The 22,635-nt window shown below is 32.7% G+C and overlaps 1 protein-coding gene across 3 annotated transcripts in view; it reads right to left on the minus strand.

Moving 5' to 3' along the window:
• The window catches only part of MACROD2 (mono-ADP ribosylhydrolase 2), a 1,930,060-nt gene that overhangs the window by 1,902,691 nt on the left and 4,734 nt on the right, over window positions 1-22,635 (minus strand). For all 3 annotated transcript variants that reach the window (XM_070421435.1, XM_070421436.1, XM_070421434.1), the window contains exon 2: window positions 21,195-21,311. In XM_070421435.1, the coding sequence (XP_070277536.1) occupies window positions 21,195-21,311 (117 nt within the window). The remainder of the gene's footprint in view (window positions 1-21,194; window positions 21,312-22,635) is intronic.

Here is a 22,635-nt window from a genome sequence, read left to right on the forward strand (position 1 = left end):
TTTGAGCTTTTTCTTGTTTCTTGAGGTAGGCCTGTAATGCTATGAACTTCCCTATTAGGACTGCTTTTGCTGTCACCCACAGATCTGGGGTTTTATATTCATTTTCATTTGTTTCCAGAAAGTTTTTATTTCTTCATTGATCTCATTGATAATCCATTCATTATTTAATAACATGCTATTTAGCTTCAAGGAGTTTGAATGTTTTTGAATCTTTTTATTGTACTTGATTTCTAGTTTCATGCCACTGACATTATTTCAATCTTCTTGAACTTGTAAAACTTATTTTGTTCCTAATATATAATCTTTGCAAATGTTCCATTTACACTTGAGAAGAATGTATAATCTGCCAATTTTGGATGAAATGTTCTGTCAATATCAATTTAAATCCATCTTACCTGTATGTTGTTTAAGGTCGCTGTTTCCTTGTTCTTTTGTCTAAATCTATCCAGTGATGTCAGTGGGGTGTTAAAGTTCCCTACTATGATTGCATTGCTCTCAATTTCTCCCTTAAAGTCCTCCAAGAGTTGTTGTTTTTTTAATGTATTTCAGCGCTCCTATATTGTTTTTTTAATGTATTTCAGCGCTCCTATATTGAGTGCATATATGTTTGACAGGGTTATATCCTCTTGTTCCATTGATCCCTTTAGTATTATGTAATGACCTTCTTTGTATCCTGTTATGGCCTTTGTTTTTTAGTTTATTTTGTCAGATGTAAGTATTGCTACCCCTACTTTTTTTCATGTCCGTTTGAATGGAAAATTTTTCCATCCTTTAATTTTCATCCTGTGTGAGTCTTTTGTTCTGAGGTGGGTCTCTTGTAGACAGTATATATATGTGTCATGTTTTCTTATCCATTCAACTACCCTATATCTTTTGAATGGAGCATTTAATCCATTTACATTTAAGTTTACTATTGATAGGTACTTATTTATTGCCATATTATTCTTTATGCCTATGTTCCTCTCTATATATATTTCTTCTTCTTACAGCAGTCCCTTAAATGCAGCAGTTCTCAACCTGTGAGTCACAGGTTGAGACTTCTTTGGGGGTCGAACGACCCTTTCACAGGGGTCGCCTAAGACCATCGGAAAACACATATATAATTACATACTGTTTTTGTGATTAATCACTATGCTTTAATTATGTTCAATTTGGAACAATGAAATTGGGGGTCACCACAACATGAGGAACTGTATTAAAGGGTCACAGCATTAGGAAGGTTGAGAACTACTGCTTTAATGTTTCTTACAATGCTGATTTGGCGGTGATAAATTCCTTTTTTTCTTCTGCTTCACCTTCAATTTTCAATGACACCCTCCCTGGATAGAGTGGTCTTGGTTTCAGATCCTCGCTTTTCATTATGTTGAATACTTCATGACATTATCTGGCCTGTAGTGTTTCTGTTGAAAACTCAGCTGATAGCCTTATGGAAGCTCACTTATAAATAACTCACCATCTCTCTTTTGCTGTCCTTAAGATTCTCTTTGTCTTTAATATTTACCATTTTAATTATGATGTGATTTGTTGTGGGTTTCTGTGCTTCCTGTGACTTTTTCCTTCACCAGGTTAGTAAAGTTTTCTGTGATTAATTTTCTCAAACAAGTTCTCTATTCCTTGCTCACTTTCTTCTCCTTCTGGTACCCCTATGATGCAAATATTGTTCTGTTTCATGTTGTCCCAAAGTTCCCTTAAACTGTCCTCATGCTTTTAAAGTGCTTTTTCTTTTTGCTATTCTGAGTGATTTTTTTCTACCTTGTCTTCTAATTCGCTGATTCAACCCTCTGCTTCTTCTAATCTACTATTAATTCCTTCCAATGTACTGTTTATTTCAGCTATGTTATTCTTCATTTCTGACTGGTTATTTTTCATGGTTTCTATATCCTTTCTCAAGCTGTTGAGCATTCTAAAACCATTACTTTATACTCTGTTTCTGATAAATTGCTTGCCTCTATTTCATGTAGCTCTTTTTCTGGAGACTCCTCATGTTCTTTCATTTGGATACTGTTGCTTAGTTTCTCTATTTTTGATGTTTCTTTGTGTTTGTTTCTATATATGGATAAGAATGCTATGCCTCCCAGTCTTATTTAGTGGCCTTCTTGTAGGAGCTAGTGGTGTAGAATCCTTGATCTTCTGGGTTGGGTGCTCTAGGGATGTCCCTTGTGTTTGTTATGTGAGTCCTCCTGTTGTACTTGGATCCTGATTACTACTGTCCCATTCATGGATGGGCTCAGCCCTCAGACTTGCTGACTGTGAGATTCAACCCTGACCACATCATGCCAATTGTTACACAGATGCTGACAGAATAAAACAGGACAAATCGACACCAAACCAAAATCACACACACACACACACACACACACACACACATACACACACAACACTACAACAATAACAAACAAACAAAAAACAACATTGAAAAAGAAAAAAAAATACTAAAAGACATGAGACCATTTGTAGGATGACATTTATTTCCTTTTAGAATTTGAAACCTAAATTCTGACATATGGCATTCATTGTTGTAATTTAGAGGTCTGAACCAGTCTAATTTTTATACTTTAGTAAATAATCTGACTATTTCTGGCTACTTTCAGTTTCTTTGTCTTTAGTATTATCCAGTTACTTATCCTCCTCTAAATTTACTATGTTTTATCTAACGATTCACATCTTTTAATTCCAATTTTCGAGAGTAAAGTGTCAATATCTAACATATATGAAGATGGAGTTCCAGAGGAGAATGGAGAGACTGATGACAGTCTATATCCAAAGAAAGAATGACTGAGAATTTTCCAGAATTGAAAGATTAGATTCTCTTCACCCACATGAAGATAGCCTTATAGAGGAGATTTTTCAGTCTCACACACATTTGCCAAGAGAAGAAAACTCTGATGTTCTCTGCTGGAAGTTAAATTCTATTTTGTAAGCTCTCTTTCACTGAAGCATGATCTTAAAGAGCCTTGGCCTTATATAAGGGCTCAATTTCAACTGCCCATCTAGGCACTAAGTTCTATCCCCTCAAACCAATGTGAACTTTAAATACAAGCCTCTAAGTCAGTAAATGTTCTAGAACAGCTTTGGAGTCAACTTAGCACTCTGAATTCCAGCATTTTCTATGGTTTTTGGCCTCTAGGGATTTTAGTTGGCAATATTTTTAACTACACAAAACTTTTTCCATTGTTTCATTTCAATATAATGTTTCTTCCATTCTAACCAGAAATTTTCAGTGTTTTTTTTTTTTTAAGATTAACTATGATTTCTGGGCTATCTTCTTTGCTTGTTTTAGTATGTCTTCTTTTTAGCAATGATTTTCCTCAAATATCTAGTATTTCATCATTGCCTTCATCTTCTTAAATGACGATCTAGATTGTTCAGTACTGATGACTGATGCACCTCACTAGTTTATTTTCCTCAAGAGTCTCCCCCACTCCCATCATGCTCATAATGTAAGGCTGAGGGACTTTGTGGGTGATAAAGGAAAGAGACCAGCTGAGAGATTTTTCTTCAAAACCTATTGATTTTATAGTCTTCTAATTACCTTGATGTTTCCCAGAGGGCCATTTCTCTGCCCTAACGCTGCTATCTCTAAACTGGGTAAATTTCTGAAATATTACAGAAGCAAGTATTTATTCTACTCAAAAAAAAAAAAAAAAAACAACAAAAACAGACTATCTTCCCTATGTTAAGTTATAGACTGTTTAGTACTAGTGGTTTTTAATAACCTAATCTTGTCAGTCTTATGTCTTCCAGAAAGCCTCCAAATTTTCTGGCCTATTGGCTATACCCCTTCCTGTTTTCCAGAGCTGCTATGGACTTTTTTTCTTATTCTTGTATTTCCTTTGTCCTTGCAATTTGGATTCGGCTTGCTACCTCCAAAATAGCAAGAAAAGTAGAAAATTGAAGGGCAAGTCCTTAGAAGAGTCTCAAACATTTAACATCATATATCTGGAAGCTTCAGTTTATAGTTTCTTCCCTCCCCAACATTTTAGTAATACTCTTGTATCCTATCAACAAGCCCCTGAAAATCCTTTCTAACTCTACTTCTGGTTCATCTTATTAAAGCATAAGTAAAGAAATTTGAGTACAGAAGTTAGAGGTATTTTTTTCTTCTATCATGCACAATTTACTTTATATAAGAATATTCTTTATTATGAAGTTATAGAAATTTTATAAGCTTCAAAGTTTTATAGATGAGGTAAATTAAATATGCTTGAATAAACAAATATATAGTGATAAATCAAGAAACTTAGACTAAGGGCATGAAAACCTAAGAATTACACCAATTCTAACAATTGCTATTTTTCTTCTTCAGTGAGTCTAAATAGCATAAAACCAAAAGAACAATGTATATTTTTTCTAATTTAATTTTCTAAACAGAGAAAATGCTTTATACTCCTTTCTTCTGTTGAATAAAAAAATTCCACACAGAAAATATACTCCCAGGCAGCATGAAAACTATTTAACTTGCTATCCCCATTATTACTCTATTAAGAGATTTTCTGACACCCACAATTTCCATCTGGATACTCTAAGAATGCATTCATGCCACTCTAAGTCAAATGATTACTGTTTTAATGGTCTCACTTAGTAATTAAAAATAAGTGTCATATTCAAAGCCTAGCCTCAGTATTTAGAATAAAATTAAAGGCAATTATATTAATATTGTTTATACCCAAACCAACTAGGTATTTTTAAAAATAAAACAAAACACTGACTATACAGGTTTTTCCTTTTAATCTTTCACCATGATGTTTGTTTTTGTGTTCACTTACTTTATTATATTATATTGTATCATATTTTATCATATATGTAAGCCTGGATGCTGTGCACATAATAAAACGAAGAAACTATTTAAAAACATACCATGTTCAACCTTTTGTAAATTAAATAACCCCCAAATTATCTTTTATATAAATCCTATTTTACTTAAAAGTCGGATTTGCTAAAATAAAAGCCAAGAAAACATTATTATACTTCCAAGATTTAAACAAGATATGTCTTTGATAATACAATTCTTTTCAGCAGCCCATCAAACATTACTGATTAACATTTGGGTATACTGATACTATGGCAACTAACTGACCAATAAAGTGAAGGAAGGCTCTTCCTCAACTTTATTGACCATTTTATGTTGGTTAAATAACCCCTTATTTTATAACTTTCCAAGGCACCAACTGACTCCAAATACAATCAAGCACTCCTGAAACCTTTCCACAAAATGAACTGATATACCTTCAGGATTTCTAGGATAAAAACCATTATTATGAAATTCTTTGTCTCTTCTCTTGAGAATCATTAGTATTAACATAAAAAACTTCTTAAGTGCTAAGCAATTAAATTACTCAATATTCCACCCCCACCAATCTTTTAGTAGAAATGGTTCTTTAAAAGATTAATTCTTTTATTGTGTAGCTTCACATATTTCCTGGTTAATACCCATAGATACTTTAGTGTGAGAAGCAAGTTCATAGAGATGCAGCTAAGAGCTGAAAAATGTAGTTTTATGTTCATTATGTGGTCCACCCTACTAAAAAAATGGTGACTGGTTTAAAAAAAAAAAGCAAAGAAACAGATTTTAAAAACTTTCAATTGTAAGTGCAACCTTGGAACACTGATGTAATTACAAAGAAATGTGAATGATTTTTAAAAATGTTGTAAAGTGGTAGTCGTTACACATCTACTTGAGGAGACAAAGCCTTCCTCCTCATAGTGTTCAGTTATTATTGCCAATTTTATTGTCCACAACTTTGCCTAGAGTTGTATGTGTTTTTAAATTAAAAACAAACATCATGGCATCATAAGTAATAATTTATGAACATTTTTATAATGCACAGCATAAAATACATCTTTCCAAAAATCAAATATAATTAACAGTAAACATGTAACACATAAACATATCAGTAATGCTTTTAGAAAACAAAAGGCAGCATTAACAGAAGGTAATTAAAGAAGATATAGAGCCAGAAGGCCTGGGATCAAGTTCAGACTTTGCTACTTAACAGCAGTGTGACCTTCGGCAAGCTAACCCCACTGTACCTCAGTGACCTCACTTGTAAAATGAGACAATAACAGTACCTACTCTTACTAACAGTACCTACTTCACTGTTGTGATAATTGCATAATTTAACATTTGTAAAGCACTTATAACTATATTTGGCAGATATTAAGAATGTTATATGTATCTGGTTTTTAAAAAGGAAGGCCATTTCCTAGTTCCAAGGGAATGTTTGTTTCAAATAATTCTTAGTCTATCGTCACTAACTTTCACCCCTCATTTCCACACACACAAACACAGGCAGTTTGTTCACATAGATTAGGTTAGCAATATCATTGAGTTAAATTCAAAAATGAAATAACCATCCCTTTGAGCTGGGTAAAGCTCAATTAAGCTATCAATCAAGAAAGTATGTTATGTATCACTTACTAAAAGTATCAAATAAATTAAATATTTACATGCCCATCATGATGAAATACATTTGGTATCAGTTATATCATTCCATGAAAGGAGCTTTTCTTAATTACTAAATAAGACTTTGTGAAAATATTGTTGTAACTCTTACAACTAATTTTTTAAACTTACATTGTAAGATAAGAATAGAAATGCAATAGAAGAAATAAATGAACAAGACAAAAGCAAATAGAAAACAATTGATTCTATTCACCAATACGTGCTGAAATAAAAATATTTCGATTCAAAAATATTTGTTGAAATAAAATTTTGCTGTAGGATTTTGATAGAAATATTATAACAGATTAAATTCCCATCAGCACTTTTATTTTGGCCAAATCAATGAATACAAAATTAGCAAATCCTACAAAATTGCAATCTGTTTCTATTGGTCATGATTTCTTCATATTTTTTAGTGTATAATATAATAATACAAAAAAGGCTCTAATTCATACAAGCTATCTTAGAATATAACCAGCGACTCATGTGCAATACTTTTTAAAATAAAGGTTAGACTTTTGTCATTAAAAAAATTTATTATATAGGTGGCTCAATTGATTAGAGTGTTGTTCCCTGTACCAAAAAAGTTGCAGGTTTAATTCCCAGGCAGGGCACATACCTAGGTTGCAGGTCCAATCCCCGGTCAGGGTACATATGGGAGGGAATCAATTGATATTTCTCGTTCATATCTCTCTCTCTTCCTCTCTCCCTAAAATCAGTAAACATATCCTTGGATGAGGATTAAATGTATGAAATGCTTAACTTTTTCAAGCTCAATGTACCTAGGCCATGATAAGGATCCCAAGGAGGAAAAAAGATCGATTCCATTTTTAGAAGTTTTATAAAAAATATATTCAAATTAATAAAGTTGACAAAATAAACCATTGTATTAAAAAATTAAAGCTAATCCCATAATTATTACTATTTATCAATGTTAATCACCACATGTGTACTAAGAAGTGGATGCCAAGACCCCACCCACCCAGATTACTCTAAAATAAAAAATTCAAGTCTAAAGTAAAAGGCAAATTTACATTACTAAAGCATGGAAGATAACAATGAATCTCTCTCCCCAAAATTTATTTTCTATGAGATACAATCAAAAATCACTATTCAGAAAAACTTTTGTACCTATGGGGAGCAATCACAAGAAAAAAAAACACCCTGAAGTACTTGTTAATAATAGGTATAGGCTCCTGGGCCCTAACCATATCAACTGAATTGGTATCTGTATCAGATGCTGAATATGTTTCATAAACAGTAAATATGCTAAGCAAAATTATACAGATTCCAGTCATTGTGCCAGGAACTGAATATGAAAATAGTCTCAGTAAATCTCAGTTGAGAAGATAATACTACTAAACATCATATAGAATTCAAAAGGCAGAAACTGTTATTGAATTCCTGTCAGATGTCTGAATGATTTACAAAATGGGTATGCTAACTATTTCTTGTTTACTTGTACTACTTTACCTTTCTATTTTCCTGATAATGAATTTAACAGCTGACAGAAAAAAAATAAGTTTGAAAAAGCTTTCACTATATTATGCCAACAAAAAATACAAATTAGTGGAGAACAGTATGGTGCTTCCTCAAATTAAAAATGGAACTTCCATTTGACCCAGTAATCCCACTTTTAGGAATGTATCCCAAGAAAACAGAAACACCAATCAGAAAGAATATATGCACCCCTATGTTCATAGCAGCACAATTTACAATAGCTAAGATTTGGAAACAGCCTAAGTGTCCATCAGCAAATGAGTGGATTAGAAAACTGTAGTACATCTACACAATGGAATACTACGCTGCTGTAAAAAAAAAAAAAAGAAGGGATTCTTACCATTTGCAACAGCATGGATGGACCTACAGAGCATTATGCTAAGCGAATTAAGCCAGAGAAAGATAAATATCACATGATCTCACTCATTTGTGGAATATAATGAACAACATAAACTGATGAACCAAAACAGAACCAGAGACATAGAAGCACTGAACATACTGTACAACCTATGAGGATAAGGCGGGGGGCAGTGGGTGAAGGGGTAAGAGATCAACCAAAGGACTTGTATGCATGTATATGAGGAAAACCAATGGACACAGACAGTAGGGTGGTGAGGGCTTGTGCTTGGGGGTGGGGGTGGCAGGGGAGAGGTCAATGGGGGGAAAAGGAGACTATGTAATACTTTAAACAAAAAAGAATTTAAATGAAAAAAATATAAATTATTTTTAAGATCAATAATATAGCCACCAAAATTTCAGAACATAGCAACTGGTTATATAATGATCCTTTTATAGATTGACTACAATAATATTTTATACATTTAGTAACTTCCTTATAGGAATTTTACATTACAGATTAGTAATTATCCTCACTATATAAATAGAAGAGTTGCCCTAACCTGTTTGGCTCAGTGGGTAGAGCATCAGCCTATGGACTGAAGGGTCCTGGTTTTGATTCCGGTCAAGGGCACATGCCCAGGTTTCGGGCTCGAATCCTAGTAGGGGGTGTGCAGGAGGCAGCCAATCAATGATCCTCTCTCCTCACTGATGTTTCTATCTCTCTCTCCCTCAACCTTCCTCTCTAAAATCAATGAAAATATTTTAAAAATAAATAGAAGAATTAAGAATAAATGTTTTTCCTAGCTGTCACCTCTTCTAAGAAGTATAACATCAAAGTTTGTTATAGTTTTCTATGTTCTGCACACCTGAAATTGAGAGGGGCTTCAATTCGTCTGGAGGTTTGCTTTCTCATTTCTGAGTACTGTCTCTCTCCATATAAACAAGGGAATTTAAAAATTTTAAAAGCAAAGAAAAATGTTTATTTACTTTTGCTGTCTCACATGGAAAGTTGAATCCACTATTATACACTCCAGTAAATGAAATACTTAAAGGTTCCAGCAGAAGCCAGTTCTACCCAGCTAAGAATACAGTGTAGCCACTTTTTTTGCAATGAGAAATTTCACGAGATTTTGTAAAGCAAAAGAGAAAAACCTGCTTAGCCATCCATTTATCTGTTTAATTAAATCATATTTATCATAGAGATGGTAGATATTGTTTTCTACTCACATTCATTTCTATGTACCATTTGTACACTTTACAAAAGCATAATTTCAAAATAAAAGAAACCGTGACATAGCAAAAAAAAAAAAGAATAAATGTTTGCACAAGCACAAATACTGAAGTGAAAGTTAGATTTCTTAACCTTCAAGGTAATGTCCACTTATTAGGTAAACTACTTTCCTCAAAATAACTGCCCCTAAAAGATGAGATTATTACCCTATTAATTAATACATAAATAAATTTCATTAAAGTCCTGAATAAGGCAAAATGCCTGCTATGAGCTCTATTAATTAACTCTTTACCAGTAACCTTAGTCAAAGCAAAAGAGAAAAGAAATAAGAGGCACAAATATTAAGAAGCTACAAGAACATCATTTGAAAAAGGTTTTAATGTCTATCTAGAAAATCCAAAAGTAAAAGACAGACTAATAACAAAATGCCAGTATTCAAAAATTATTACTTCCTTATACCTCATCAATAACTAAGTAGAAAATTTAATGAGGATAAATATCCCATTCATACTTTTTTAAATCTATTAAATAAATATGTAGCAATAAGCCTGACCAAAACTAACAAGATAAGATGAAGAACATTATAAAACATCACCTGATCAAATAAGAATGTAAAATCGGGTATAAAACATTTATATACACAATCATTAGAAACAATAAAATCTGTAATACATATAACTAAAAGTAATTTCCTTAATGTAAAATAAACTCTTGGGAAACACATAAGAAAAAATTATTTTTTAAATAAGCAAATAATATTAGGAAATAAATCATTAAATAAACATGCAATCCACTTACACCAGTGTTTGGCCCATAGTAAGTGCTTAGACAGAAAAACAAGTGGCTAATAAACTTATTAAAATATTATTTAAATAATACTTTAAATTATTTAAGTCATTTAAACATTATTTAAATAATTTTAAATCATTCATGGGAATAAAATGATGGTTCAAAACTTTTAAAGTGAAAACTAAAAATATATGTCAATTGAAAAACCTTGACCCTTTTGACCTAGCAATTCCATAGCTAGAAATTATTCTTATGATATAAGCATGCACAAGAATACAAAGATAAACATATGAGGACATCTGTAAAATATTGGTTGTACTAGCTAAAACAAAAATCTATATAATCAAAATGCCCATCAATGAGGAAGTGATTAAATAAAATCACAATATCTTCATACAATATAGACTATAAAGCCTTTAAAAATAAAACCAAGTAAATCATTAGATTTTATGAAAGGATTTCTGTAATAGATTATGAGGTTAAAAATATACAAAAAAATTAACAGTATTAGAGTATGATCCTGTACGTAAAAAAGGATAGAAGCGTTCTAAACATACATTTATATAAAGATAAAAATTTTCTACAGCATAATCCTGAACATGTACTGACTGTGACCCAACAATTACACTTTTATGAGTCTATCTTGTAGAAAAACATATACACAAGGATTACAAACATATTCATCATAACCTTGTTTGCAATAGTTAAAAAAATTGGTCTGATCAAGGATAAAATAATTTATGGTGATTAAATTTAAGTAAATTATGATAAAACATATAGCCATTTAAAACAAAACAAAGAAATGTCAAAATATAATGTAAAATGGAAGGTCCAAAGCACCATGTATATATAATGTTAGTTTGTATGCTAAAACTAACAAAATACTATATATGAGTATACATACAGTAGTAAAGTATTTATAAAAGCCTAACAGGCAGCAGGATTAAGAGTACAGATACTAGTACTAGATTGGCTGGGTTAACCATACAATTACCCTCTTAGCCTCAGTTCCCCATACTTATTACTTCCTAGGGTTTTTAGTTCTTCATAAAAACTCCCTACTATTTATAAATACTTAACATGGTTGCATTAAATAAAAATAAACTAAAAAACAAATGTCTAGAAAGATAATCACCTAAATGTTATCAATGCTTACCTGTTTGAAATTCTGTGTTTGGGGAAGGGGAAACTATCATTTTTTTAAACTCTATATGTTTTTATACCTCCTCAGTGCTTTATAATGGCCATGATTTAATGCATTCCTTTGTTTTATAAAAATACTAGAGGCCCGGTGCACGGATTCAGGCATAGGTGGTGTGCCTCAGCCTGGCCTGTGGAGATTGGGACGAAACCAGCTCTCCGACATCCACCTAGGGGTCCCGGATTGCGAGAGGGTGGTTCTTAAGTGACGCACCCTAGAATCAGGCTCCCTCCTCTCTGTTTCCAGATGTGTCACCTGAGAACCGCAGCTGCCAAGTCACCGTAGCTCGGCAGCTCCTGCGTGGAGCATCTGCCCCTGGTGGTCAGTGCACATCATAGCTACCGGTCGGACAGTTGAACGGTTGGATGGTCACTTAGGTTTTTATATATATAGCTAACAAAATATAAATACACAGATATATAAATGTATAGTAGGGACCAACTCTAATAAATAAATGCCTATGATAAAAATTTGATTTATCATTAGTTTTAATATATCCTTTTTAAAATAATTTTTATTAATACAAACAATATTTAAAGGAAAATTATGTTATTTACTTGTAACTAATTAGAAGTAATTACATTTTTAAAAGTAATTACAAAGCCTTAAATAAATAAATTGCTAAAGTCAATTTGTAGGCTCATTTCAAATGTCAGAGCAGTTAAGCATTTTTTATCAAAGTAATAGAGTTCAATCCATATGCACACTGAGATATTACACATTTACTTTTAAATAAAAAGTACTTCATAGTACCAAAGAAATCTAGAGAGGTCTCTCATACAGAAAGAAATACATGATATGTGTGTGTATATATCTTTATTTTTATATTAATCCTCACTAGAGGATATTTTTCCATTAATTTTTAGAGAGTGGAGAGAGACAGAGAGAGAAAAACATCGATGTGAGAGAGATACATCAATTGGTTACCTCCCACATGGGGATCAAGCCTGCAACCGAGGTATATGCCCTTGACCGGAATCAAACCCAGGACCCTTCAGTTTGTAGGCTGACTATCCACTGAATCAAATCGGCTAGGGCCATGGCATATTTGGAGTAACAGTATAACCCTACCTAGAAAAAAAAAAAGACGTTTTTATCCTATTATCATTAAAAACTAGTATTTACCCAATATAGTATTACATGAGCATAGTTAAATAGTCTTTAAGATCGTACCCTGGGACTATTAGCAAATTATGAATGGTCAAAACTAAACTGAGAGTATCATATCCATTATGTCACTTTTCAGTAAAAGTAAATCTCAGATAACGACATCTAGATTTGGGTATATATAGAAGAAAATAAGAAAAATATATATCTATGCCTATCTCTCTTTCTAAAAGTTGGCTGTCCTTCATCTATTTAATTTGTTCCCCAAAGATATACAGGCAATTCTGGTAATGACCATTTGAGCCACTAATGGGAAAGGTCACAAGATTCCTTATTTAGTTTTTTAAGTATTGGTAATTCCAAAGAGTCTGGCCACAAGTATTGTGTTAACTATAAAAAGAAAGTAGGAGAAACACAGAGTCATTTCCATAAGCTTCTTATAAATATAAAATTCACGGTGGCCCCTCTCCCCAACTAAACCCTGAGAGAACCAATAATCAGGATTTTCCTGTGCCTCCAGGAAAATCAGGTAACAATATTTTCCAGTGAGATCTGCAAAATAAAAAAAGTACTATGCTCTCACTGTGCCAATCAGTGTTTCCAAGTATACCTTGGCTTAGTGTGTTTAATCACTTAATTAGAAACAGAACAGTCATCTGCATTTAGTTCTCTGCCTTACATTAAGGGAAAAAATCACTAGTATTCCACTCACCAACAGAAAGTATTGGTAAATCACATTGTCAAGGATCAGAAAAGGGAAGACCACTTATAGAAAATTATATAGTATTTCATAATAAGAATCTCAATAGACAGACACATTAGAAAACATCTTGTTCAAATTACAAGTAAAGAAAGTGCTTTTACTATGTTTGACTGTTTTCATCCAAAATCTTTCTAAATACTTCCGATGATCAAAAAATAAAAAAGCACTGTGACAGAGTCCATTCCTTTCAAAAGCAACTAATAGTCTTCATTTTTTTTTTTTTTACCCCAACAGAATCACTAATACAAGAGAATTACAAAATCTGGAAAAATCTCTAAATGTTATTTTCATATGGATGACAAAACTTCAAATATAAGTTTGATGGTAGAATCCCCTCTTTGTTAGGGTTGTCTAGATTCTGAATATATCTGAATCCAATCTCTAGGGAACAACCAGCTATCTGAAAACCATGGCTTCCCCTACAGATAGACCAAAACTAAACCTCAATATTTACAAACCTCCAACGGCACATATATTTTCTGCTGTGGCAGGCACATAGCCAAGCATATGAACTTTTATTGACCTATATTTATTATCTATATTTTACTACATGTTTCATCAGTAATCTTCAACTTGGTTCTAAATCAAAGACTTAAGTAAACAGTAAATTGTATTGAAAACCTTGTTTTGATTACTTATATGAAAACTCAATAATGGAAAAGGATGGCTTTGACTGCTCCTAGTCTGTAACCCATCTCAGAGTATCTGACCTAAATGTATTTAAGTAAAATCCATATTTATTAGTATAATTAACTTAATGGATTAAAAAGAAAACTGGTAGAATCTGTGGTGAAATTACAGACTTAAGAAATACACAGTAGCCGAAACCGGTTTGGCTCAGTGGATAGAGCGTCGGCCTGCAGACTGAAGGGTCCCAGGTTCGATTCCGGTCAAGGGCATGTACCTTGGTTGCGGGCACATCCCCAGTGGGAGATGTGCAGAAGGCAGCTGATCGATGTAGTTTCTCTCTCATCGATGTTTCTAACTCTCTATCTCTCTCCCTTCCTCTCTGTAAAAAATCAATAAAATATATTTAAAAAAAAAAAAAAAAAAAAAAAAAAAAAAAGAAATACACAGTAAGAACTTTTCATCTTGTGGTCTCCATGCATATAAAGAGATATGGGTGTTTTTATTTCTAGTACATTATTTTAAAACAGAGGGACGGAGGCAGAATGGACTGGAAGTGGGGCAGGGGTGAGGAGAGAGGATGAAGAGAGATGATGCTCCAGCTGCAGGAGCAACCCAGGGAAAAGGGAAATAATGGCTTTGTCCAGGACAAGCTAAGTGCCCCCTGCCTCAGAGCCAGAGCTGGACAAGGGGCTGTGGCTGAGGAGAGAGGGTTGCGGTGGGCTCCCTGCACAGCACTTAATAGTAAAAACTACAACGCACAATAAAACTTATTTATGAGTTGTTAAAATAATCTTGGAAAGAAGTTAAAAAGACTGAGTGAAATAAAGGCAGAGGACAAACAAAACTATGTAGTGAATCATGAAATCTCCATTTGAAAAGTAAACAAATGTCTGACTAAACCAGTGCTCACATCTTCACATAGAATATCATTACACAAAAATTTTTAATGGTAAATGCCATTTATTGTCAAAATTCTTACAAGTTATTTAGCCTATTTAGCTTAATTCTTCCATGGAGAAACAAATTCTTTGAAGCAAAGTTCTTTTTTGAAGCAAACCAACTACCTCTATAAAGGGCTTTAAGAGGATAGAATATTAAAATAATTTTTAACAGTTGCTTTACATGTCAAGACACAATAATGCCAAAGTAAATGCATTTAGAATGGCAATATTTTAAGGTTTTCAACACTTCAAAATATTACAATAGCCTGGCCAACATGGCTCAGTGGTTGAGCATCAACCTATGAACCAGGAGGTCACAGTAAGGGCACATGCCTGGGTTGCCAGTTCAATCCCAGTACGTGCAGAAAGCAGCCGATCAATGATTCTCTCATCATTGATGTTTCTCTCTCTCTCCCTCTCCCTTCCTCTCTGAAATCCATAAAAACATATTTTAAAAAATGTTATTCTATAACAGACTTAAATTTTTACATTTACACCCATTTAACTTAAGTTCTGTTGACATTTAAACTCAGATTTTGAAATCATCAAGTTTAGTTACTAAGTACTATCAATAATATAGAATGCTGATAAATACAAATAACACATGAATTCTCATATTTGTCTCAACTTACCTATGTAATAAATAGTTCAGTAAAATATTTATTGAAATTTATCACCGAGCTATCTGACTTTTAAAACTTAATAAAACCAACCGTATATCACAAAGATTTAAAGTATTTGTTACCTACATTAAAAAACATCTGGCATAATTTCTAAGCCTGTCATTTCCACATGAAACTTTGGAAAGAAAGCAAATAAATACATGAATATACCATCAGGCAAATAATTTATCATTTGTTCAATTCACACAGCAAATATTTCCTGAATATCTATTGTGCATCAAGCACTATGCTTGCTAATTACAATCTCATAAGGAGACTGACCATGATTAGATAATCCTTAGATTAAGTACATACAAATAAATTGATATAATGCTCCAGGAAAAGGAACATGGCTCTATGAAAACATAAAAAAGAAATCTGTTCCACAGTAAGAGCATAGGGAAGACTTCAGAGAGAATACAAGGGTTGCAAACTGAGAACTGAAAGCTGAGAAAAATTAGGAAGGTGAGGCTGGGGTGTTTTGCTCTGAGTCTTCTTCTGCTTCTACAGATTATTTTACTTTTAAATTATAGTGTTCAAACTGAGTATGACAATATAAAAAGGAATTAATATCAAATGATTAAATAGGAAACATTCCTTTCCAATTTTTTTTATCCCTACTGAGTTCCATCCTGTTTTAAATACCATTTTTCTGTTTAGTCATTTTAAATTTCAAAGAACCAACTCAACCTGAAAACTGGTAAGAAAGAAGAAATCTAGCATTTATTCTTCCTTTTTTGTATAAACTGTGATGCATGAAAACAAAAAACTTGATTCAAAATTTTTTCTTTATATAAGTTCAACTAATAAATGAAAAATGAATGATAATATTAAAATAACATTATTTTATAACCCCTAAAAATAATGATCATTGATGGCTACTAAAGTAATTTAGGTGAAAAGTTGATAGGGAGCTTTACAATGGATGAATTAGCCTGATAATACTTCAACTAGTGACCAGTTTTATCACCACAGGGAGAGAAAACCAGACATTATGTGCCTTCTAATATTACAGGAAAGAAAGTACAACAACCTATAAAGTATTATTTCAAATAATTAAACTCAAGTCTGATAAGCCTCTGTATTTACCAGCTCATAAGAAACACAGGGGAAAGAGGAACATGTTAAATGACAACACAAAGATGCAGTCAGCAAAATGCAAAATGTAAAAAATCCTATAAGACAAACAACCTACTTTATTCATTAAATAAATTACAAAGCAGGGAAAGGACAGAGAAAAAAGAAATTGTAGACTAAAAGAGACTTAGGAAATATATAAATTAAGCGAATATGTGGACCTTGTTTAGATCTTGACTCAAGCAAACCAACTATACAAAGAAAGCAAAACCCTTTATGATACAGGAAAATATGAATACTAATTAGATATTTTATTATATTAAAGAATTATTAATTTTTAGATGTTATTATAGTATTGTGGTTATATTAAAACAATAAAAATGCGTCCCTATCTTTTAGAAATATATACATATGCATACATAGATATATTTATAGATAAAAGTGATACGATGTACAGGATTGTTTCAAAATAGTGTGGAGAAAGGTACAGAGAGCTTTGGTATAGCTGAAATAAAATTAGCCACATATTAACTGTTGAAACTGAGTAATGGGTGCATAAAGCTTCATTATACTCTCTATTTTTGTATGTTTTTAAATGCTCATTTTAAAGTTTGAAAAAAAAGAACTGCCCTTTGTAGACTGTTAACCTTTGAGATATTCTTATATAACATACTGATTGAGCCTGCCTATGCATGAAGCACTATTCCAGATGCTAGAGACAATAGGGGAGATGAGCATTTTTAAATTCCCTACAACAAAGCAACTGAGAAGTAAAAGAGAATTATTACATAATTGCTAATACAGAGGAAGAAATAATTAGAAGCATATAATTCAAGAGATTTACTAATAGTATTGATAAATATGAACATGAATAATAAACAAACGGATTTCTGTTTTGGTTTTGGTAATCATCTCCCATTACTTACCACTTCTGATCCATAGCTTTCCAAGACTACCAATGTAGTATGTCAATGTGAAAATACATTGCGGTAAAGATAGGTTTACAGTTGTCAATAGGCGAAACACGGTTTATTCTTGTATTATTATTTATTAACACACTGCGGACAGATCATGAGAATTCTCGCTTCATATTACACAGTGTTTTACAAAGTATCATACGTTAAAAAGATATTAGCTTGTAAGAACATGTAATAAGTAACTTCAAAATGCAATGGGTATTTAATTTTAAAGCTTGCCTTTAACATTTATGTAAAACCATTTTTGTACTCTTTCAATAGAAACTTACCTGCCACTGAGTAAAGCTAGCAATAAAACTACTAGTCTGCAATGTGTTAATTACTAGAGGCCCGGTGCATGATATTCATGCACTGGGGGGGTGGGGTCCCTCAGCCCAGCCTACGCCCTCTGGCAGTCCAGGACCCCTTGGGAGATGTCCGCCAGCAGGCTTAGGCCCGATCCTGGGGGGGGATCGGGCCTAAGCCAGCAGTCAGACATCCCTCTCACAGTCCAGGGCTCTTGCAGTCTGGGACACCTCGCTCTTTACCAGCCGCCTGCAGCAGAGGCACTTGCCAGCCATGAGCCCGGCTTCTGGCTGAGCGGCACTCCCCCTGTGGGAGCGCACTGACCACCAGGAGGCAGCTCCTACGTTAAGCGTCTGACCCCTGGTGGTCAGTGCACGTCATAGCAACCAGTCGTTCCATCATTCAGTCCATTTGCATATTAGGGTTTTATTATATAGGGTTATTTTCCATACTTTTGCCCCACCCTGTATTATCTACTTGCTTCCTTCTTTCTACACAAACATTGATTTTATATTGTTTGGCAATTTTGGTTTCCTTTTATTAGGACAGATTAAAATCAAAATATGAGTAACATATTCAGTCTCTCCACTCCTTTTTAAACCTTCTACTACAATATAACAATAAACATTTAATTAAATAAAAGAAAACTGAACAAAGTAAAAAAAAATTTTAAAACAATAGCTTAAGAAGTTTCCATGTAATTATGGATATCAAGACCAAATGAACTTCTATAAAGACAGAGATAATAATAAACTACTAAATTTAAAAGAAACTATGTGACAAAGAATTATAAATTATCTTCTTTTAAAACTTAGTTTGAAATCTCATATTTAAAAAATAAAAAATAAAGCTACAAATATCAATATCTACACATATACATTTATAAGCAGTTAGTTCATAAGCTTAAACGTTTCAAAATAGAATATAAAAATATAACTATATTTATAATTGCCCTTTGATTTTTGGAATTTATATTTTTCAAAGATCTTTCAAACTGTAAAAATACTAAAATTCTTTTGACCAATATTTTAGTTATCTAAGACTAGATACATAACACTAGAAGAAAGTACTTAGAAAACATATATATTATATAAAGAAATTAACAGATATTACATGTAGAATGAGCCATTCTCTTTCATGAAAAAAGAAGGGGCCAGTCACCAAGTTCTACATCACAACAGAGAGGAACAAGTAACATTTAATGAAGGGAATAAAGCACTGTTTAATAGAAATACAATTTTGATCATATCACCTAGTTCCCCATGAAGGCCTGTCATTTTCAAAAAGCATGAAGGAAAAAACTGAAATACATAGAGCAATTGTAAATCACTTATAACACTCATATTGGGAAATAGGATTAAATAAATACAATGGATCTTGTTAGGGAATAACAATGTCAGATGTTACTCAATGTATCTTATCTGATTTGGGGGACACATTTTGGTGTGTAGTGTCTCTAAAAACATCCAACACTGAATTCTTAATAACCCAGTTCAATCCTACACTGTTACGTGCTGAATGTTCAAGTAGAAGCAGCCAACATAAAGGCCAAGCCTCTATGCAGAGGTGAGCTAACCCAACCTTGGGCAATGCAGCCTGGGTTTCATTACTGCCTTGTCAATTGTTGTGGCAGCAACCTCTATCTCAGGAGTCAAAAACATTTTTAAAAGAACATCATGTATTGCATCCTTAGAAAACTGACCAGCTAAAACTGTGACCAAGAAAGAAAACCAGATGAATGAAGCACAGGAAAAAGAAAGGTTTATTAGCATAAAAAGTAAAGCTGAAGTATTCAATACCAGTTTCATATAAACAAAAGAAATAACTGAGACCCAAACATTAAGAGGCACATAGCCCTAGGTCAGAGAAGGCCCAGAGTTCTGTCCTTTTGATATCTAGCTCTGTATTCTTTTCATTACACAGCACTACCTACTCTTTCAATGATGTCTTGATTAGACTATTATTAAAATAACTTGCATTTACTTAAGACACTGTGCAAGGAGGTCAGATCTGTACATCCCAGTCAGCTAATGACCCCCACTAGAACTAGGGGTAAACACACTACCCACTTGCCAAGGGCACACTTTTCCAGGCAGAGAAAGGTCTAAAAGAACCCACATGATTTGCCTTCCTAGAAAAACAAAATTCTGTCTAAAGCCCCAAACTCTCAGGTCAATGTGTTTTCTTCACAGGTTCTAAATCTTAATTTGGCTGCTACTTCCCACAGATTTTGTCCATAGGAACTCCATGCTAGTCTTCTTATTTTGGGCCATAATATCCTGTATAGTTCCATCAAAGACCACAATCTGTGAAATCAGCATGCTCCAATTTCCTTTTTAAAAGTTACCTTTTTTTCTCAACGGTTACATATCCTAAAAAGCACCCTATTTCTTTTAAACTTGACATCCAGACCATAAACACCAATAAATGTTAATTCAGAGATAAACATATTAAACATACATTAAATTTACTATGTTGCTTTTAGAATTTTCTTCCATGAACCTTTGTAATCGTAAAAATTTCATTTATATTCTAATACATATATTTTCCCCTCAAACAATCTAGACTCTAAATCATAACAAGTTTGATAAAGAATTTGTCATATAATACTTTATATGTAGATATAATACCAGACCCCCAAAAATGTATAAACACACTTTGAATAATTATAAAGGCAATGTTTATAAAAATGCATTTCATTTTCAAAATTGAGCTATCAGCTATTAAAGTGTATATACATTTCTTAGGGACACCCTGTATACTCTTCTATAAAATTATGTGAAATGTTATTTGGTTTTTCTCTATTCTTTTTGATACACTGTCTTTGAAACATATCCAATCCTTAAAATAAAACTGAAGAAATCCAATATAAGTAAACCTAATCAAAACAAACTCAAAGGGTCACACCATAATCTCAAATATCATTTGCTCCAAAAACTACTGCAATGTAATTTTTTAAAAGTACCCATAAAAGAGTACCATAATATAATCAAGGTGTATTTTAGAATGGTTAGGGTTAAGGTTAGGGTTAGAATTTTAAAAAATTTTTAAAATAATAATTTTCTAAATTTGAATAATATATAGTAGATTGCTAAAAATAATTAAACGACAACTGACAATGATTTAAAATAGCAAAACTGTCATCTCTTAATTGAATGCCTGTTATTCATTTTTGCCAAAAATTGTCCTGCAGAAGTCATTAAAAAAAATGGCAACAGTATCTACCTGAAAAATATTCTGAGAAACTTACCATCATTTTGGCTCTTGCCCTTCACTTCCTCCTTCCACGATAGAATAGTGTTCAGGGGAACGTAGTCCCTTAGGTATTCTTTGCGTCTTTCCTCTAGGGTCATCTTCAGTAAGCGTTCTTGCAAAATAAAGGCAGAACTTTCATTTGTATTTAACTTTTAAGATCAGGAATTATTTTATAACTTAAATATTAACCATGCTAAACTACCAAAAGAATCAATGTGGGCTTAAGAAACACCAGAATGCAAATCTAATGATGCTACTTTGAAGTGTAAAAAGATGTCGAATTAACACTATATTAGCAGAAAGAAAAATAAGGAAACTTTTCCAATCAACATCTATTGACAGCCTACTGTGTGTCAAGTGATATGTTTACACATTGCAAATACAAAGGAGATCCTTGACCTTGAGAAGTTCATAAGACAAAAAGAGGAAATGGATGAGACAAAATAACAGCTACATAAATAAAACACTAAATCCTAAAACAGGTATGTATAAATGCTAAGAGCACAAGAAAGGCAGTCACCAAGATATTTTAATTTGAAGATGCCATCAACAATAAACGTGCACTTTTAATTTAATAACACCTGTCTGGAAGTGATGTAAACAATACTTTAAATATATATTGATTACAAGATTAAAATACCTTTAAATGCATCTTAGAATTGATAATAATGGTGTCATTTTTCAAGAATTCACCATGTGCCAGGTACTTCACATATATAATTTTATTGAAATAATCTCAACAAATAGTATTAGTATCTCTATTTTCAGATAGGGAAATAAAGCACATCAAAGTTCATTAATCTGTCCTAAGCAAGAGAACTTTCCATGAAAATCCAGTCAGATAACGCCATTAGAAACTATAGCCTATACAATTTGCCACTATACTGTACTGCCTTCTCAAGAAAAGCTCCCCAAAAGATGTGATGTGTATGCTGGTTCCTAACAGGTAGAATTTTATCATGAAGAGGTAAAAAGTAAGGATATTTCAGACTAAAGAGTAATGTAAACAAAGATAAGGAATGAGAATAGTTTAATGAAGCTGCAAGATATGCTATGAAAAGAGAAGTGGCCACTGAAGTGAAAAGTAACTTGAAACAAAAGTTAAAATAAAAATGTATACGAACTTGCTGAACAGTTAAACCTTTATCCTATAAAGTAGACCACTAATATCCAAAGTTAATTATGCATATCCCAGAAGGTACATAAAATTATCCACTAGGATACAAAGGAAAGTGCATATAATTATATTTATATTTTTAACCTAAAGAAATAAGGAAGAAATTAAAATTACTACTAGTCAATCTGACACTGGCATCCTCACTCATTCTGTAAGTCAGCTGTCTTGTATCACATACTTTACCAAAGTTTGTATTCTCCCTCTCCAATTTTCTTTCAGCATATTACAAGGTATTAAAGTTTAAGTGATGGATTTAAGG

This window comes from Myotis yumanensis, unplaced genomic scaffold (assembly GCF_028538775.1).
Source record: "Myotis yumanensis isolate MYYU_CA2020_CCGP unplaced genomic scaffold, mMyoYum1.0.hap1 SCAF_7, whole genome shotgun sequence".
Lineage (NCBI taxonomy): Eukaryota > Metazoa > Chordata > Mammalia > Chiroptera > Vespertilionidae > Myotis > Myotis yumanensis.